The sequence below is a fragment of the Pinus tabuliformis genome, chromosome 5_1 (genome assembly GCF_031772625.1).
Source record: "Pinus tabuliformis cultivar Carrire ecotype Pingquan chromosome 5_1, CPIR1, whole genome shotgun sequence".
Lineage (NCBI taxonomy): Eukaryota > Viridiplantae > Streptophyta > Pinopsida > Pinales > Pinaceae > Pinus > Pinus tabuliformis.
Window position 1 is genome coordinate 940,603,420 of NC_142305.1, and position 21,856 is coordinate 940,625,275.

Here is a 21,856-nt window from a genome sequence, read left to right on the forward strand (position 1 = left end):
CAAGATAAGACTTAGGAATGCCTTAATTAAATTAATTAGTCAATAATTTAATTATTTCCTAAGCATAACTAAGAGAAGTTGGTTAATTAAAGTTAATTAATTAAGGTAATTCGATTTTGCTCTAGAGACTTCTATTGATGGAGTCAAAGTGATCTAAGCCATTGATCAGGATTAGATCCTGGTCGTTGGTTTACCAATAGAAAATTATAAGAGAAAGTTTAGGGCTTGGAGAAGGGGCATCGAGTATCATTTGAGCAGTTTGACTACCCAGTTGCAGGTATTTAGCAGGTGCAGTTCAAGCTAGGGAAAGCATCGAAACGAGGGATCAATAGAGATTTGGAAGCAAAGTTTCCTGGGGAAGATTTCCAGTGTCTGGGAGACAAGAAAGAGGAGGCTAAATTATCTATAGAGGAGGTTGTACAAAGTAGTGTGAATAGCCAGAAACACCAATGCGAGTTGCAAGAAGAGAATCATTTCAGTTGTTAGTAGCCCAATCAGGGTCTAGAAGGTAGAGTGAATTGATTCCAAAGGCAGAGGGAGACTAGACGTCTCACCTGGAGGCAGACCTGGGGCTGTACGACTTTATCTTGAGCAGCGATGTGCATTTCCCAGAGGCAGTGAGAATAGCCTAGGAGAGTGCTAGTTGCCGGGAGAGAAACCATATTAGTTACAAAGGGAGACAAGGGTGTCTTCCAGTTAATTTTTGCATGTTGAAAATTTTTGAGGCCTTGCCAGTTTGGCAGGCAGATTATTGTACTCCTGAATTTGCTAAGGAATTAATAATAAAACCCTCATCTGCTGCACTGGTTTTCCCTTCAGGGTTTTTCCAAGGACATTTGTCCAAAAATAACGGTGTCAATTTTTGTGTGTGTGCATCTATTTCTCAGTTCTATATTTTTATATTTTCGCAACCTTTTTTTATTGTGAAGAATGCATCAGTGATTTAATCATTATTTGCCAAATTAATAATTCAAAAGACAAATAAACTGCTAATAGTTAGAAATTAAAGTCCAATTGTTGCATTCAAGGAATTTTCACACAAATTCTGGAGGATATTGAAAATGTGTTAGGTTAATTCAAAAAAATGGACTTGGACTGAACAACGAAAGTAATATTTCCATTTGCTATAATATGTGTACAGATATACCCTACCAAAGGTCTCCCTAATTGTATTCATTTAAAACATGAAAACTTTCAGTGGACTCAGGTGTTAGATTATGAGAATATGGCATTTAGATGTCGTACATGTTTTCAAACAAGACACCTGCAGAACACCTATCCACAAGCTCAAAGACCTTAAAAAGAAAAAGAGGTGTGTTGCAAAGCCAAGGGGTTGGCAGTTTTCTGACACTTCTGAAGATGAAGACGAAGAACCCATGGAAAATACTCCAAATACAAATGCACTAACACCACCTGGTAACCAAGCAAATGGAGAAGCTAGGAATATGACAGGAATCGTGATTCATAGTCAAAAGGGTCCTAAATTTATAGAGATCATAGTAGCAGAGTAGCAGAAAGCGGAAAAACCCATTAAAAAGGAAACATGGAGTATAAGGAGACCCCATGTCTCCGAGAGCTCGGACTCAGACAAAGAAGTCCGACTAATGGCAGCTGGAAATCAACTGGCCATAGTAACAATCACTCCCAAACAAGGAGTCTCGCAAAAAGTTCAAAAAAAGAAAGGAAAAAAAGGGAAACTAAGTGACAATTATCACAGTTAGCCCCGACAAATTTATGTAATTTCTAGAGTGCCTTTTTTACTATGCATCAACTGACAGGCTAACATGACCAAATGCTTACCAGCAACTGCATAATATAATTTTGTTCCTTGTTTTCAGGTTGAGTAAAATTAAGACTTCTTCCTTGGGAAAAAAATAACATGGGTCGTCGATACACCATGGGTCATCAAAATATCATGGATTTTCTCTTTATATCTACTTTTAATTTAATTATTCATTTCACTTTTTTTATGTGGTTTTTCTCTCCAAGTGAAAATCAACAATTAGATCAATCTTCTTGGAAAGGGGCATTACAGTCCTCCCTCCCTGTGATTGTTTGCCCTCAAGCAATCCAGAACCTCCATATTGATACCAAGATCCCAAATTTGCTTGTAAAATTCTCCAACATATATTTGTTGTACCATCCTAGCTACATTACTATCATATTCTGCCATCCCGCGAAAGAACCTACTATAATGTACATCATCCTCCATTAAAGTCCCTGGATCCCAAAGCCACATTATGAAACTGACATTCCTATTACTTGAGAACTTCAACCCAGTATCAGTTCATTTCTTTGCATCCTAAGTTCTAACATTGTGCTCACCCTGCAGCAAATTCAATAGCCTAACATACTTGTATCGGTGTGCAACTAATGCCAATGAGAGTATGCAGTCCAACTCCCCAACAAAACTTGATGTCATATGCAAATATATTGAGAAAGGTGGAAGTTATAACTCCACGTCTCTCATTATGACCCTTTCCATATCTAACATCTTATGACAAAAATACGATTCCAAGTGATCTTTTTTACCTACAAAAGCAAACTCAATGTCTGGGAAATTTTCCAATTCAGTCATCAAATTTCAGTCCAGCAGGGCATATTGAGATATATACACAAAGGAACTTGGTTTAGGAGTAACACACTTGTAATCATGCCAAATAAAGAAAAGTGTTCCTTGGTTTTACCAATCCCCATGCAGCTTGGATGCTTATTATCTTGAAACATTTGCAAGGCAGCATGACCTGTAACATCAATTTTCAGAAATCGGGTCTTTAAACTCTGTCAATTTTCATTGGTGTGGTGTCATTTTCCTTTATTTTAATAGTGTCGAAATCAAGAAGATGGGTAATTGGCTTCATGTCATCTTCAGTTTTTGGAGGATGTAAATATTGAAGTTTCACATCATTGAATTCCTCTTCAAAACTGATGTAGCAATGGACACAAACTTCTGATTATCTAGATTACAAAGATTTAAATGGTACTTTGTATCCACCTTTGTTAATTTTAGATAGCAATGGTATGTTCTATGCTTTAGCACAATTTACTTAAATGTTTCTTATCAGCCCAATGACAATTTCCAATTATCTTCAGTAGCAATCACATTAACTTATACACATTGACAGTAAATGCAGATAGATCATAAAAACATATGCAGAAGACAAGCCAAGGCAACAGAGCACAAGAAGTGGTAGATGCCAGGGACAAACCCCAATGTGGGGAAACCCTTTGATCAAATCTTCTTATTATTCTTCAATAATTCAATAGAGAGAGAGTACAAATATCATAAATACATGCCCAAACAGTTTTGCCAAATCAGCAGTCAATGCAGCCCTAACTAGAAAGTCAACGGTGGTCAAAGTTGCCCCAAAATGTCCTCTACTTAGCTCGATCAACAACAGAAGAATGCGGCCTCCAAAAAGGATCAAAGCCAACCCAAAACAAGCTTGGTCAACCTAGTCAAAGTCTGCTATAAATATGCGATCAAATCAAAAAGTTAACGCAGCAATCAACTCGGTCAAATAGTCCCCAATCACCTCGAAATCCATTCCAAAGAATGCGGCCTACAAAAATCAAAATTTTGCCCCCAAAACAGAAGTTGACGCTGGTCAAATATTGTTGGTCAACACATGCCCTAGTCCTGAAATTTTTGGCCTTCAAAACCAGTCCAGAAATCTACCTTCCTTCCACACGTGCGAAGAAGAGAGCCTCCAAGTTGTACAAACCAATCAAGAGAGGAGAGAGAAGATGATGTGATGAGATGAGTGATGTCCAAATGAGAGAAGGGTCACTCCTATTTATACAATTCGTTGAGGGTGAGGAGACACGTCCATTGGGCTTCATAAGCCTACATTTCACTGAGGTCGACCTTGACAATTTGACCATGAGAAAGAATAAATTCAAAATTCCATTTCTACTTGTCAAAATGAGATGATCTTTATATCAAAATTGTACCTCTTGAAAAGAGGAATCCAATGCAATAATCATCTCCATCATATGAGTTGTCCTAAGGTGGAATTTGGCCCTAGTTGCCAATTTTAACACTCCCTCTCAACTAGGGAGAATTCCACCTACCAATCCATCTGTCATCATGCCATCCTATCATCCCTGCCCTGCTCTGTTGAACCATGAAGAAATAATGAAGAGAAGTGATCGGGAGTGAGACATAAGATCATATCACTCTCCACTAACAAAAGTCAGTCCTTGATCCCAGATCAAGTTGTTGGACACCATGCATCCTAGTCATAGGGAATACGGCAGTACACGATGCATCCATCGGTAGTGCTATGGTCCCTAACCATCTTTTCCCAACTCATTGGCCAGATGAGAGGTACTTCCCATGAGTCCCAGACTCTATGGGTAGGATGTGTGTCGAGGAATCAGCAAGAGAAAGTGAACCATTCATCTTGCTCATATGCCATAAGAGAAGGTGAACCACTCATCCTATGCATATGTCAATCATAAGGGAAGGTGAACCACTCACCCTATATGCATGTGTCCGGATAGGGGACGGTGAACCACTCACCCTACACACATGTCAATCATAATGGGTCATCACAAGGGAAGGTGAACCACTCACCCTGTATCTAGCGCACCACTAGGGGAAGGTGAACAACTCACCCTCTAGCCGCTCATAGCTCCAAGAAGTACCCCACGCCCCTAGGAGCTCCTAGAGCTCTATGTCCAACTCATACGAGACCCTCATAAGATGGTCATTCCACGACTCCAAGTCTCTCTCAGAAGGTTAAGAATTTGACCTTCCCCAAAGGCTTCGTGAGAATGTCTGCAATTTTCTCATCTATTGTAATATGTTGGAGCCTAACTGCTCCCCGTTGTACCATATCCCAGATAAAGTGGTACCTGATATCAATGTGCTTGGAGCAGTCGTGGAACACGGGATTCTCTGATAGACGAACCCCACTCTGCTTGTTGCAAAAGATCACGGTGGTATCCATCACGTGCTCAAATAGCTCATTGAAGAGCTTCCTCAACCAGACTGCTTCACAACAGGCCATACCCCGCAACAATGTACTCAGCCTCGATGGTGCTTAGTGCAACCGATTTTTGCTTCCTGCTCATCCAAGATATAAAGGCAGACCCCAAAGAGAAGCAGCACCTAAACGTGCTCTTACGATCCACCACACAGCCAGCCCAGTCAACATCTATATATCCATGTAGCCTCAAATTCCTTGAAGTGTATATCAGTCCATAATGGGTTGTGCCTTGGAGGTATCTCAAGAGATTCATGGCAACAATCCAATGAATGTGATGAGGTTCAACCATATATTGATTCAACGTGTTCATAGCAAAGCATATGTCAAGATGAGAGTTGACCAAAAAGATCAAGGCCCCCACAAGTTGAGAATACTCAGTAGGTTTCGCCAATCTGGGCCTAGCAGCACTTCCACATAGCTTCTTAAAGTTGAGTTCCATCAGAGTAGTCACGGACTTGCAGTCCACCATCCCACATCTCTCAAGTAGCTTCACAATATATTTTCCTTGAGAAAGGAAAATCTCACCTGGATTTTGCCAGACCTCCAACCCTAGGAAATAATGCATCAATCCTAGGTCCTTCATCTCGAACTCGGAAGCCAACTCCCTCTTACATTGATGAATGAGAGGGTCATCACCTGTCAAAAAGAGATCATCCACATAAAGGACCAGAATGAGAGGTTTGTCCTTTTCAACCTTGAAGTATAGGTTCGGGTTAGCATCGCTTCTTGTAAATCCCAGCTTCATAAGATAGCTATCGATCCTCTCATACCAAGCCTTAGGAGCTTGCTTCAACCCATAGAGGGCTTTCTTCAACCTACATACATGTGTCTCACGACCTTGAACCTCGAACCCTTTGGGTTGTTCCACATATACTTTCTCCTTAAGCAAACCATGCAAGAAGGCAGTTTTGACATCCATCTTATGTAGGTTCCATCCTTGCAAGGCAGCAAGGGCTATAATCGAACGAATGGTGGTATATCGGGCAACTGGTGCAAATATCTCATCATAGTCTACTCCTTCCTTTTGAGAGAAGCCTCGAGCTACAAATTTGGCCTTGAATTTCTCAGCACTCCCATCAACTCCATGTTTGATCTTGTAGAGCCATTTCGAAGTGACCACTGACTTGTCCTTAGGTCTAGGAACCACATCCCAAACATCATTCTTCATGATCGACTCATATTCCTCGTTCATCGCATCCTTCCAAACCTATTGCTTCACAAATTCTTCAAATGTACAAGGCTTAGATTGTACAATGGTACTCATGGCAACTAAGTACCCTTGTTACCTGTTTGGCTTCTTGCTTTCATGAAATATCCCCCTCGGTGCAGTATGTTTCTCAGCATCTTCAAGTGTATCTTTGAGCCACAAAGGTATTTTTCTTGAAGTAGAGGGCTCACTAGGAGGTGGATCAATGGGATCCATTAGACCTTCAACATCGGGCATTAGTTCATCGAACAAAGGTTCATCTTGCTTTTCTGCATCAACATCATCATTGTTCTTCCTAGAAATAGGAGGATCTCAAATCTTTCTAAGAGAAAAATCTTCATTGAAAGTGACATCATGACTTAATTCCACTTCCCTTTGACCAGGCACATATATTCTATATGCCTTTGAAGTTTCAATGTAGCCCACAAACGTTCATTTCTTCCAAGATGCATCTAGTTTGTTTATTTTCTCTTTTGGCGCATGAAAATATATAGGCAACCAAAAATTCCAAAATGAGCAACATCAAGTTTGTTACCAGTGAAAACTTCTTCGGGTGTCTTGAAGTCCTAAGCTTGATGTGGGCATTGGTTTTGGACATACACAACGGTTTTGGCAGCTTCTCCCCATAAGATCTTCAGAAGACCTTGATCATGTAGCATAGCACGGGTGGCTTCTATGATAGTATGATTCTTCCTTTCGGCAACACCATTTTGTTCAAGAGTATATGTGATAGTGGTCTCCCTCTTAATTCCAGCTTCTCTACAATAGTCTTGGAATTCATTTGACTCATATTCGGTACCATTATCGGTCCTCAATATTTTGATCTTCTTCCCAATTTGATTCTCGACCAAGGCTTTGAAAGAGCAGAACCACTTGAATACTTCATCCTTCTTCTTTAAGAAATACATCCATGTTTTGTGAGAGAAGTCATCCACAAAAATAGCATATAATACAAATATCCACCCAAAGATGTCACGAGCAACATACCTGATAGATCAGAATGAACCAATTGAAGAATATCAATGGTTTGAGTAGCACTTGAGGTGAATGGTCCCCTTGTATGTTTTCCAGCTTCACATCCCTGGCAAACACTTTCATGATTTAAGTTGAATTTGGGCATCCCTGTGACCATCTTCCTTACATCAGGTAAGGCTTTGAAATGAAGGCGAACAAATCTTCGGTGCCATAATTCGGATTGAAAAGAAGTATCACAAGTCATTGCTCTCAACGAACTTCCTCCAACCTAATAGAGACCTTCAACCCTGAATCCAAGAGTGAATGCATCTCTTGGGCTCCTTTGCCAAACACGAACCTTCCCATCAATGAATGTCACCTTAAAATCTTTGTCTTCCATTGCAGAAATAGAAACTAAGCTCTTTTTCAGATCAGGTACATATAGCACTTCTTGCAAATGAAGAGTTTGACCTTGATTTAAGTGGAGAATGACGGTCCCAATTCCTTTCACGAGATAAGTGGCATTATCCCCAAGTATAATCTCTATATTTGTCTTCTTTTCAACCAAGTTTGAGAAAGCTTCTTTATACCTAGTGAAGTGCCTTGAGGCACCATTATCAATCAACCAATGGTCTAATGTATCCATAGGAGAGGCGGTGGAGAGGGCAGAAATAAGATTAAATTATTTTTGCTTTAACATTAACTTCATCATATTTGCAGTTTCTCGACTTCTTAGGAGGACGACCATTTCCATTTCAAGCAGCGGGAGCATTCCTCTTTCCTTTGTTGTTGAACCTATTGTTCCTTTGATTGCCATTTGCCCTTGAAGTTGTTGTTATTGTTGTCATCATCTCTTAGAGTATCCTCCTTATGAGGACATTTTCTAGCGAAGTGGCAAAACTTGTTGCAATTGAAGCACCTGCCTTTCCTTCCTTCTTTGAATCCCAACTTGAACCCTTGTTCTTGATTCCTTGGACCAACATTGTTCCTTCTCTTAGAATGAGCGGAGAAGGCAGTAGGATTGTTTCCATTTGAGGGCTTTTCTCTTTCCATCATCCTTATTTCTTCTTGAGTGCATCTGGCCAATAGTTCATCAAATCCCGGAATCCTGTCATTGTTGAGGATGGTAGTGTTGAACACATCCCAATCTCTTGTAAGGCCTCCAAGAGCAATAAGAGAGAGCTCTCTGTTACCAGTGACTTCACCAATAGATAGGAGATCATTCTTGATCTCGATAATCCTCATGAAGTAGAATTGGATGGACTCTCCTCTATCCATCTTGATATCTTTCAACTTGTTCTTAAGAAAGAGAATTTGATTTGCACTATTTACTTTGAACATCCCAACCATCTTTTCATGCAACTCCTTAGATGTTTCCAAATTATAAATATAGGCAACCAAAGGCTTATCAATGGAATCAACAATGATCTTCTTAGCTTTAACCTCACATTTCTTGTACTTGGTTTGTGCAACAATGGATGCATTTGAAGGAGGTTTTGCTATTCTTCCTTTGACATAGTCCATGGCATCATTTTCTTCTAATGTTAAATCCAAAGTCATCTTCCATGCATGATAGTCAGATTTGTCCGTAAGCTTGTCCTAGGATTTGAAGAAAGATGTAGTTGTCATTGGGACTAGTTCCAAGTCCTTGTCCAACAGTTTTCCTTAGTGATTGCTTTGCTTCACTCTTGCTTGGGCTTTGTCTTCACCTGAGCTTTAATACCATGTTAATTTTAGATAGCAATGGTATGCTCTATGCTTTAGCACAATTTACTTCAATGTTTTTTATCAGCCCAATGACAATTGTTGAAACCACTTAGCCATATTAAACACACACAGCAAATTAACACACAATAATCAAACCAGCAACACACAAAAGACAAACTGGCGGAAAAGGAAGAGAGCCATCATGTGGTCTCTCATGCTCATGTATTTCTCTCATATTCAAATAATTTAACAATACATTTAAATACATGAGCAAGTGGTCTTAAGATAGTGCGTCTATCTTAAACTCACTTGGTTGAGACAATTTTTCAACTTACACACTAATTTAGGAGAACTAGTTGGAGAGAATCTCTCCTCCTAACTAAACTCCTTAGTTTGAGAAACTAACTCTCATGATTTAATTTATTTGGATTTATAATTGTTTTTAAGAGAGTGAAGCTAACATTTCCCCCCCCCCAATGATAAATCCAAAAGGAACAAGGAACCATGTTCTAAGTTCTCAAGTTGCTCCTCAAAAATCATTTGCCTGAAAAAACCGCCAAATCTTGATGCTGAAGAAACTGCAATATGAAGAAACTATGAGTTAGTTGCATGACTGATTCATCTCTGAATGACACTTGACAACTCCATCATGTGCCAAGCCGCAAAAGGATCCAACTGTCCTTTGCTTGAAAACAGAATCCGATGTCCACTGACACAATTTGATGAACGCCCACTGGCGTATTTGCTGATGATGATCATCCACTGGCTGAAGTTGTCGAAAAACAACTCAATGTTGCTTTTGCTATGATGAAAGTTGCTCACTGCTGCTTTTGTTTTCAATCGCCCACTGGCGAATTTGTTGATGCTCACTGCTGATGAAAAATGCCCACTGGCTGCTTCGTTGATGTTCTCGAGACTTTCAGACTGACAACCACTTGTCAATTTCGTTGACATTTCCCCCCCTTTGTCAACTGAAAGGAGAGACAATCTTCTCCAAAATATATCTGAACTCCCCCCCTGTAGGTGTAGGAGTGTTTCACTGTTGTACTCCCCCGTTCAACTGCACGAGAGTACCATCTTCATTTGACTGTTAGCTGGAATATGTGTGAGTGAATCCGATTGTAGAACTTGTACAATCTTCTGGCTGTGGATGACCATTCCCAGGGATCAATCCATGAATAATTTATCTTTAATCTGGCTGGTTGTCGTTGGTTGCAGCGTTTCTCTGATGCGTGATTCTTCTTGCCACAATGGTGACAAGGATGGAGATCAAAACACTGATCTTCCAGATGACCAGTACTTTGACAATGAGAACATTTTGGTTTGTCTGCAACTTGAGTTTGCACGCATGTCTGTTTATCTGCAACTTTCTCATGGCTTGTTGATGGTATTTGATCAAGAAACCCTGCACTGATGAACTGAATGGGCTTTGAATAGTCGGGGATATGTAAGTTGTCATCATCTTCGACATATCCTAAGCCGCGTCGATTTCGATTACTTTGGATTTCTTCCCATGGCTTGATAATGGGTTTGGAAGAAAGTTGAACTAGAACAACTTCAACACTTGAAGTTGGTTGGATGAATGAAGTATGATCAGTTGTCTCTGGATTGGTCAAAGACGTGGAAGCAACACGCTTCTCTTGCAACTCATTTCTCTGCAGTTGTGACTCCAGTTGAAGGAACTCAATCGTTTCATGTGCATGTTGAAGATGCACTTGAATGTCAGCAAGAGTGGTTTTGCTTATCTGCACCATGTCGCCATCTAATGATAACATTAAATTGTGAAGAATTAGGATAGCTGAATGTGTGTCGTCGTGTTGGCTTGCTTACTTTGAAGTCGGGCTCGCTTGTTGTAGAAGTCGGGCTTGAAAAATTGCTGAGTTGATCATTGAAATGACAGGTTCGCTTGTTGTGCATTGAACCGTCGCACTTGATTTGGTTACTTGACACGCTCACTTGATCTTAGTGTGCTTGCTGTAGACACATGCTTGTTTTGATGCTTACTTGAAGATTAGAAGTCACGCTCGTTTGATGATGATTGGCTGCTTGATTATTTTATGAACACGCTCGCTTGTTTTATTGTTTTTACTTGAAATACTCCTTGGCTTGATTGTTTTTAATGACACGCTCGCTTGTTGATGATTGTTGTACTTGCTTTAAACACTTGTTGTCTTGAACGCTTGGGTGATTACTGCACTTAGTGATGCACTGAATGTGCTGAAAAATGATGGGTGTCGAACACTGTCGAAAATGCACCCAGATGACAAATGATAAATTCAATGTTCAAGTAACAACTGACTTGACTTAATGATGGACTTTAACAAATCATATGAGGGTGTCGGTTACAACCGAAAATGCACTCGGACAATTCAGTTAAAACATTGCAAGTGATACAGAAAGTGTTCATAATGTTGATGTCGTTTGGACTTGAAATGCTTGAGTGTGTAGCGTCCTTAACTTGATGGCATGAATTAGCTGTTGTGAAATGTTGTTGCGGAATATTACTTTTATCAAGTCGATGATGTGATGCTTTGTGCTTGTGTACTTATGTGCATGTTGTTGTTTTAAGCATAATACAAAGAGATCATTTGAACACAAGTCATGCACATGCATTCATTACACACCGTGTACCTAAGATCCCCTTATTCAATTTCGGGCGGATCTAGGACACAAACACCACAAAAAATATGTCTTTATTAAATAGTGAATTACATCAACCTTCACCTTCACAACATCGTGAATGAAATTTCGCAAACAATGAGAATGCCACGCTCACACAGCCCCTTGTCTTCAAAACTAAAAGTATACTCTGCTAAAAAGCTTTCTTCAAAATACAACAATGAGCTTTCTTTTAAAAATCCTCACTTATCACTCCAAATTTGAAAAAAATGTCGTATCTCCCCAAAATAAAAATTAATGCACCTGATGCACTAATCATTTTTCTTATGTCACTGGATCTTCAATGTGTCAGGCGCATTCACTAAGTCTCCCATGCTCTCAATACGAACAATTTCATTCAAATTTAATTCAATATAGAGTATGCAATTTGATACAAAAACTCCATTGCTATCCCTTTGAAATCTAACAATTCAAATGCCAAGCATTTAATTATCCATCAAATCGATTCTTTCTCAACCATAAATACCCTATTACCATCATATTCCCTTCCAAATCGACCAACAAAACAAGTATTAAAACTCACCAATAAATACCCTGCTCCCACATCCTTCAACTCAATACGTTGAACAGAACTGGACTTGCATAAACTAATGAAAAGCCAAATCGTAGAGCTAATGGTCTTCATTCACTACACATCGTAATTGGCACAGCTAACCTATTGGTTCTGCTCTGTGTCTCCAAAAACTTCTTGGAATTTTGCCACTGAACTGCATGCACCCATCCTCAATTTTCGTATGGACTCAATACGTTGTGGCCAGGGTCCCGTGAACAGCGGGCCTATTTAGAAGGAACCCCAAGGCTATGCTCTATGAGATGAAGTCAATGGATGAGAATCATGCCAGGGAGCTCTTTTGTTTTTTTCTACAAAAAGTTCGGACAGATCATGGGTAAAAGATCACGGGAGACAAAGTAGTTATCATCAGAGATTGAAAGATCAAGAGAGGGAAAGAAGATTAAATGAAATCGATGAAATGGTCAAGAATGTGACTGTCAAGGATGCACAGAAATCATTTGTTAGCATTTGCCATCAACTGCATAAAGCTTTGGCATGTCTCAATGAAAATAACCCCCTTGCTCAAGTGAGCAGTGTAGTTGGCCTTGTTAAACAGATCTTTGCGAGTATTCTGGCTGCATATGTTGATCGAAACACGTGGAGTGGTAATCAGCAGAATCAAGACAAGAGTAGTGCATTTCAAACTAGATGAAGAAGTTGGTTCATTGTTTTGTCACCGCTATGTCTACCAAGTAGAAAAGCCAACTTCTGATGATAGGCTGAAGTTCATCTCAAAGATTGTCGATGCTTTTCTTAGCATACCTGACCAAGAAGCTACCCAAAGGCCACAAAAAAAATGTCCCTCTTCCTGCACTATTAAAGGTGTCGAAGTCAGAAAGGGGTCCCAGTGAGAGTGAGCTACGGTCTAAGGCAGAGGCAGAGGAACATACCATTCGTCGACTCCGAATGTGTCTTTGAGATGTTTGTAACAGACTTCTGTATGAAAAACGGTTCAGTATATTCCACTATCCTGTTATGGATGAAGATGCTCCCGATTATCATTGCATGGTTCAAAATCCCATGGATGTGGCTACTTTACTGCAGCGTGTGGATAGTAGGCGTTACTTGACATGCTCCGCATTCTTGCAAGATGTGCAACTTATTCCTGTCAATGCAAAAGCATATAATGGAGATGATTATAATGGAGCTAGGATTGTCAACAGAGCATATGCACTAAGAGATGCAGTTCATGGCATGCTTTCTCAAATGGATCCAACTTTGGTGGCCTTCTGTGATTCAATTGCTTCTCAGGGTGGGCCAACTCGCTTTCCAGAGGATTCAGCAACAACATTTCATTTAAATCTTGTTGTCCAACAAGTTCATGTTACAAGAGCAAGTGCTTGCTTACGCAATGTTTAGCTTGCAATGAATGTTTCACAAAGTTATGAAGTCTTGAAATGTTCAAAGCGTAACAATGATATTGATCAAGGTGAAGCTATCTAACTTGGCTCTAACACATGAGTTTCTCGGGCCGCAGTGGTTGTGTGGGATGATCCCAACTCAATATCGATGCTGCAGAACACGGTTACGAGGATCCCTGGACTCCTAAAGCTTGATCAACGCACCCTCTTTGACAGACAATCTGGTGTCCTTTTTTCTCTGCAAAGACACAACAATCTTTCACACATTAAGCTATATATTCTCACTCAGTAGTAAACTATTTCTTGCTAACCTATGCACATAATAATGATTAATTATTCAGAATTCTTCCATCTCCCTCGACTCTCCCTTGGAGTCAAACCTATATTGGCTCTGATACCACATGTTGAAGCCACTCAGCCATATTAAACACACACAGCAAATTAACACACAATAATCAAACCAGCAACACATAAAAGACAAACTGGCGGAAAAGGCAGAGAGCCATCATGTGGTCTCTCATGCTCATGTATTTCTCTCATATTCAAATAATTTAATAATACATTTAAATACATGAGCAAGTGGTCTTAAGATAGTGTGTCTATCTTAGACTCACTTGGTTGAGACAATTTCTCAACTTACACACTAACTAGTTGGAGAGAATCTCTCCTCCTAACTAAACTCCTTAGTTTGAGAAACTAACTCTCATGATTTAATTTAGTTAATTATTTTATTTGGATTTATAATCGTTTTTAAGAGAGAGGCTAACAACAATTTCCAACTATCTTCAGTAGCAATCACATTAACTTATACACATTGACAGTAAATGCAAATAGAACATAAAAACATATGCATAAAACAAGCCAAGGCAAGAGGACACAAGATGTGGCGCATGTCAAAGACAAACCCCAATGTGGGGAAACCCTTTGATCAATAGTTCAGCAGAGAGAGAGAGTACAAATATCATAAATACATGCCCAAACAATTCTGCCAAATCAGCAGTCAAATCAGTAGTCAATGCAGCGCTAACCAGAAAGTCAAGTGTGGTCAAAGCTGCCCCAAAATGTCCTCTAATTAGCTCGGCCAACAGAAGAATGCGGCCTCCAAAGAGGGTCAAAGTCAACCCAAAACAAGTTTGGTCAACCTAGTCAAAGTATGTTGTAAATCTACAGTCAAATTAGAAAGTCAATGCAAAAGTCAACTTGGTCAAATAGTCCCCAATCACCTTGAAATCCATTCCAAAGAATGCAGCCTGCAAAAATCGAAATTTTGCCCCCAAACCAGAAGTCAATGCTAGTCAAATATCGCTGGTCAACGCATGCCCTAGTCCTGAAATTTTTAGCCTTCAAAACCAGTCTAGAAATCTGCCTTCCTTCCACACGTGCGAAGAAGAGAGCCTCCAAGTTGTAGGAACCAATCAAGAGGGGAGAGTGAAGATGATGTGATGAGATGAGTGATGTATAAATGAGAGAAGGGTCACTCCTATTTATACAATTCATTGAGGATGAGGAGACACATCCATTGGGCTTCATGAGCCTACATTTGACTGAGGTCGACCTTGACAATTTGACCATGAGAAAGAATAAATTCAAAATTCCATTTCTATTTGTCATAATGAGATGATCTTTATACCAAAATTGTACCTCTCGAAAAGAGGAATCCAATGCAATAATTATCTCCATCATATGAGCTGTCTTAAGGTGGAAATTGGCCCTAGTTTCCAATTTTAACAACCTTTGACAATTGTATACTGTCATTGGATAAGGCAACTTGAAAGTAGGCAAACTCAGTGTAATTCTGATACAACCATGCCAGAGTAATCTTGATAGTTGTGTTTTTCAAGAGCTATTGGCCACAATTTTCAAGGCTTCCATCAAATATATAATTCTTTACATGACATGCACAATGAGTTCTTGTCTATTGCTTCTTTGCCAAGTTCTTTTGACGTCGTTTCTCACAAGCATTATCTTTGTATCTGATCGCTCCCAAATCAGTGCCTTCAACAGGCAAAAAACCACCAGTTAATAAAGTATGTTGCTTAAGCTCAGGCATAGATGGAATTTGCAGTAGACCATGGCCCATTGCTAGTTTCTCTTCCTCCAATTCTTTCCACCTGAAAATATAGAAACAATGGTGCTCTTGTTTATGAGAGTAATCCTAGCATTCTGTTTTCTCATAAATGCATGGACTAAAAGCTTCAGCTACCTCAAATATACTCTGTACCTCCTTGAGACCAGAACCAGAGCATGTTGTTGGCACTCTTTGTTTTGAATATCTAGGACTGGAGGAAGACCCATCAGTAGATGAACCAAAACCCAATGCTGATGATGTTGGCTCCAAGGCTAGCAGACAGCTAGAGGAGGATGCCTGATGACGTGAAAAAAGTGTTAGACACTGCCTTTGAATTCTCTAAAGCTGGATTACAGCTAGAGGATCCCTGAATAAGCTTTGCATGTTTCCTTTCCTCCAACTTATGCACAAATTAGTGTTGATAATATTGGTATCGGCAAAATATCGACGAAGGTCCAGAAAACATCTTATCGGAAATATCGGCGAAAATATTGACAAAATATCGGCAAACATAACCAAAATATATATATATTCAAATTTTTCAGATTTTTAAACCTATAAAGCAATAACAGCATGAAATAAACACATTGGCACATAAATATGAAGAAAGCACTAATATATATGATGTAGTGGATGTAAAATAAAAATGATACATCAAAGGTGATACCAAATCCTGCTAATCCCTGATAATTATCCAATCAAGGACTCAAATGTGGAGAACCAATACAAAATAACATCACATATATAAAAGTATCTCATCATCATGAGTTATAAACTTATATGTAACAAAACAAATGAAACCAGCAGTTATCTATCTGAGACCAGTGCCCTCTCCCTAGCAACTATTTTTCTGTCTTTTTCAGCAATTGCTTCAAGAGATTTTTGTATAACCTCCACACTAGAAACCGCACAAGGCGTTACATCATGTGCAGGGAGTCTAGCCAGATGGTATTTCAATCGCCTAACCCTTCCTGACATCTTGGTCCCACACAATTTGGGTGATAGATATGCCCGATTTGTCCCACCATCAGGCTCCCCATACTCCCAAAATGGATCTAAGGCTTTTGGCATATTTGCAGTGAACTAATTCAAACCTAGGGCACCAAAGAAACAAAAAATTGGCATTAAACCCCCCAACACAAAAAATAATAAGTAATAACCACCTTATTTAAAAAAACAATTACTACATTATTTGCAATGTGAATGAAAAATGGCAATAAGAGGGTGTATAAGAAAGTTGGAAAAAAAATGAAGCTTGTTGTCCAAATATGGAGAAAACCCTTGCATTGGCTCATGGGCATGAAAATCATAGCAAATGGAAAAAAAACAAAGAAGTAAAATGTTGGTAGGCAAAGAGGCAAGAAATCATAACCCTAAATCTATGAAAAAATCATTAACATAGGGGTTTTTAAGAACATACTTGTTAATGGAAGAAATGAAGATTATCTCACTGTTCTTCAATATTTGATCAACAAAAAATTTGTTGTTTGTGGCGATAGTGGCTATTCAACTCTCAATTCCTCCTTGACAACAAGCACAATGCTCTCCCCTTCCTTCTCCAACAATCAGAAAACAAAAATGAGCAAAAAAATCCGAATTTGGCCTTTTCTAGCCGCGGCCCAGCCGGCCCGACAATTTTTTCGATCATCGTGCGGTATTTTCCGAAATATCGGCAATATTTCGGCTCCCCGAAAATATCGCAATATTTGCAAAAATCACCGATATTATATACAATGGCACAAATTGACATAAGTGATATACACCGTGGTTTGTAAGATCTTGCTTTCCTTCTATCCGACCAATTTTGAACTCCAAGCCTTCGACAACATGTTGAACAGATTCAACATCAAGGCCAGTATGTTTTAAGTTTCCACAAAGCTCATAAACCTCATCTTTAGTGGCAGCATTTAACTCTACACATCGATCCAAACTATTATCAACATGATCAATTCTCGAAGAAAGGTGTCGTTTTGCTGCCATGATAAGTGTAAAAACTTGTTCAAGTTGTTTGCCAACATTTACACTTGCCTCTGATAGGCTACATCTTGTAGCAAACATCATATCGGAAAGCTTCCACTCCTTCCACCAAATGTATCCATAGCCTGCAACTCCAATCACAATAACATGAATCTTCTTCCAACTGGCCTTCTATCTTGAAAAGGTTTTTTCCACATTTTGGCTATCCCTCTCTCGCAAATATTTCGACAACATTGCTGACATGAACTTAGATTTCCCTTGTGACAACTCAAAATCTATTCACTAACTTTGTGATGACATAGGATATTATATTCTTGGGATAAGCATATATGCATGCTTTATGGTGGAGACTGAGAAGCATTCCATTTTCAAATGCCAATTTTCTATGACATAAAGAACAAATATTAAAATTTGGCATCTCTTGATCTGCTACCCTTTTCAAGGCCTCCCTTTGATATCTAATAAGAACATTGAATTTCATTGGCTAAAATTCCAATCCTTCGTGTAAGACCTGTCTGGAACACAAACGGTTTGGAGGCAGCTCATGTTTGGAGCAAGGTTACTTGGAAGCAGGAGCGGGGGGGCGGGAGCAGAAGCAGGAGCGCGGAGCAACATTTTCAAAGGCTCCCGGTTTGGCAGCGAATCGGAAGCAGAGTTTTATATAATATATATTTTTATATATTTTGATGCATATATGTCAACAAAAGCATGTAGAATGATGAATTAGATATAAAAATCATAAAAACATGGATTACACCATATAACATCAATCATCTACAAGTTATAATATTCATCAACCACATCCACAAGTTACAAGTTCTCATTTATATAGCATGTAAGGGTGTACATAACCAAAATAGCATCGAGTGTAATCCATCTCTGAATTGAAAATACGTCAACAAATAGACTCTAGATGACCTCTAGCATCCAAAAAAATCATGCTACAACAAATAGCTACATATCATCGAAATCATTGTCTATCTTGGGATCTTTGTCATTAATATCACCCTCTAAGCAGTTAACATAAGATAGAAAAAATGTAGCATGTCAAGTCAAGATTTTGTTTGAGTGATGGGTACATTTTTAGTAGGGTCATGATAGAGGAGTTCAACAACCAATGTCACCAACATGAAGGTACATAGAGGGCTTGATGCTCTTGATTAAATATGAGTCCCACACCCAAGTTACATGACAAAATCCAATGGAAACATTGCAATCCCCCCAATCATGAAATCCTGAAAAACTGATAAGTCTGCTGGATTTTGAGAGAGATCTAAAATTCTACTTTCTCCATATGAAATCCAATGAGGTCGGAAACACTCTCAAACATCTTTAGTCATTGCATGGTAATGTTAAAAATTTAAGTAAAATGATGAAAATGAAAAGTATAGGAAAATGTCAACATTACCATGAATTGCATATCAATACTAGGGCAATAAGCTTGAATATTAGGCTGCCCTACTCAAAAAGTCGTGTTTCTTTGAAAAAAATTGCATTTGTAACATCTTTGTTACAAAAATTGTGAGAAAAAACAGGGGGCGAATTTCGGGAGAGCACTCCCAGGTCGCTCCCGCTCGGAGTGCGCTCTGGGAGCAATTCTAAGGGAGGGGAGTCGCTCCCCACAACCCTGGTTTGTAGGCATGTAAAGTCCTGCCACAGAACTCTTGCCGTTGTACCATTTAAAGGCTGGTTCGTTTACTGGTTGACCATCTTCTGAAGACTGCCAATCCATCCTCCCGTAATTCATGTATTGCATATATAGTTATAGCGCATGTCTCACTTGCAGTTGAACTGTGGTTTGTGGTTATTTTACGAGATAGCCTTATCATGAAGTTCCCATTTATCACAAATGTTGGAAAAAATCAGGGATTGTCTGTTTAATGCCATGTTTGATACAAAACCTGCTGAAAAATGTGGACGTGTAGGTTTGTACTTTCGCGATTAGGTCAAAATCTATATTTTTCAGTTCTCTGATCTCATATCAGAATCTACTCATACGTAGAACAAAATACAGGTAATGCCCAAAGTAGGTGTGCATTCTACAGTTGGATATCAATTATGCAGATACTGTTCAGAATGCAGATATTATGAATTATATGGCTGAAAATCATTTTATTTTTCCAGAAATCACTGTTTGATTGTGTAAACTGCCACTTTCAGTTAAGATGAACATTCACAATCAAAGGAAAAACTGTAACAATCACACAGATAATCAACTCTACATGACTGTCAATTGGGTATTGATTTTAGCTCCGACAGTTAGGGAGGAGAAATATTATCCTTCCCACCGAGGTTCAAATTCTACTTGTGACATGTTTTGCTCTTCATGGGTCAATTATTGGTGAGGCTGTGAGCCATGAGGAATGTCATACCCTTGCTTATGTGCTGGAGGGCGGTGTGCTTGGTTACATGTATTAGAAAATAAATAAGTCTGCACGACCACAAATTTATGCAGATACATCAGAAAATACACCCACATCAATCATAAATAATATAATGATGAACATAGTGATCAACGACTTAGCAAATTCTAGAGGATCAAACATGACAGGCAGTATGAACAATTACAATCAAGAGCAAGAATAGAAAGTCGCTATCTATAACTTGTTTAAGAGATCATTTTCCAGAAAACCATTCTCGCAAATTTAACTACGGAACCTTCAAAAGACCTCTAGCGCTATGTAAACAGGAAAGGACAATCCACTTGGTGCAAATACTACGGAAGATTATTTGTATAAAACATATATATTATATAGTCTCGGAAAATGAAAAAGGATTTCAACGATTAACTGGATTCATATTTGTGGACAAGAGCATGTTGTTTTGAGGACTGGACATATATTGCAAGTTCCATCCCTGTCCACTCCAAAGTTGGGCAGCAGTAGCCGGAAACGGGCGGAACATCGTTAGGATATGTTGCCTGAACAATACCTTTCGCTACTCAACAACAGAGATATCGGATATCTAGTACTATCCCCAAATGGTGCTATGAGAAAAATAATTGTAATCCTCTTTAGGAAATGGGAAAAAGATAGCGATTCATATAAATTAAAATCTTAAAATCATGGCAAAGTTTATCTAAAGATATAGTTAAATTTACAGATGCCCGATAAAAAGACTTTTGAACAAAGCCACTTCCACTTAGGTTAAGAAAGGAAGCTCGGTCCCGAGACATGGGATAGATGTGCGTTAGGCATTTGCAGGTCTGCCTCAATGACACCTTAAAGAAAGAACAAGTTAGAGAAAAGAAAATTAGAGGGCATTTTTGTTACCTGTAATCCGAGCACCTTGATGGGCCTTATTTGACCTGGAACAAGGCAATCAGGCCCTGCTGCCTCCACAAAAGCCTCGCTTGCCAGTCCCTTCCCAATGGGGTCTGGATGCTGCAATGCCACCAAATTCAATTCAATTCAATTCAATGGCGCCCCGTGAATAAAAAAAAGATTCCTCCAGCTGCTAATTGTGTGAGTGTAAATCGAAGATGCATGCATACCTTCATAATGCTAAGTGCATAACTTGAATTGGGAGTGTGGCGAACAGCGAGGACAGGTGCTTGAGATATTCTGGGAACTGACCTCCCTTTCGCAGAGGCCCTCCATGGCACATCTTCTGCCAATACTTTCCTCCCCGATTCCATATCATCTAATCACCACGAGGAAGAGGGTGGGTGATGCTACTTGTCCCGACTCCCGAGTGTGGCAGAGGAAGCAATTACAAAATGAAGGGGGAACCAACTCAGAATCAAGCTGGGTTTTATGATAGATGAAGGAGATCGAATGGAAATGAGAGATGTTTGAATTACAAGGAAGAAAACACTAGGCAATAATGTGCACAATCAATCCAATCCAATCCTATGGTGGGCTCTCTTCCGTCTATACAACTTAAAGGTAATCTGTTCCTTCTAATGAGTTATCCATGGATTTGGAGTTTGGATCACTTCGGATATTTAGTCGTGGTTATCGTCGAACTGTAACTGGTTAACTTCATAAGGTCAACTTAAGTTGGGATTTGTACACGATTATGATCGTTCAGAAAACTTAATTCTCACGCATTATATATAATGCGTCATTTTCTCCTTTGGACAAATTTAATAAGGCGTCATTATCTAGTAGTCTTAAACACGAAGACAGTTCAAATTAATATCAGTTTTATTTTGAAAGTGGTGATTTTATCTAACACAATTAGTATACATTTATTTTAAATTAATATTAATTAAGAAGATCAAGTGGGGATTTTATCTAACATAATTAGTATATATTTATTTTAAATATTAATTTAATATAAGTTAAGAGGATCAAATTTTTTCATGTAAAAATTTTTTTAGAGTGTAAAATACAATGTTTTATTTTTTGCTAT

At 39.0% G+C, this 21,856-nt stretch overlaps 1 protein-coding gene and 1 pseudogene across 1 annotated transcript in view; both read right to left on the reverse strand.

Moving 5' to 3' along the window:
* LOC149167871 (uncharacterized) overlaps positions 1 to 21,443 on the reverse strand; it is a 135,814-nt gene extending 114,371 nt beyond the window's left edge. Inside the window, exons 1-2 of the mRNA XM_089433217.1 lie at positions 20,994 to 21,443; positions 20,773 to 20,883 (exon numbers count right to left, since the gene is read on the reverse strand). Coding sequence (XP_089289343.1) covers positions 20,773 to 20,883; positions 20,994 to 21,137 — 255 coding nt within the window. The 5' untranslated portion in view covers positions 21,138 to 21,443. The remainder of the gene's footprint in view (positions 1 to 20,772; positions 20,884 to 20,993) is intronic.
* On the reverse strand, positions 15,611 to 19,232 carry LOC149167872 (uncharacterized; annotated as a pseudogene).
* Positions 21,444 to 21,856: the final 413 nt, after the last annotated feature.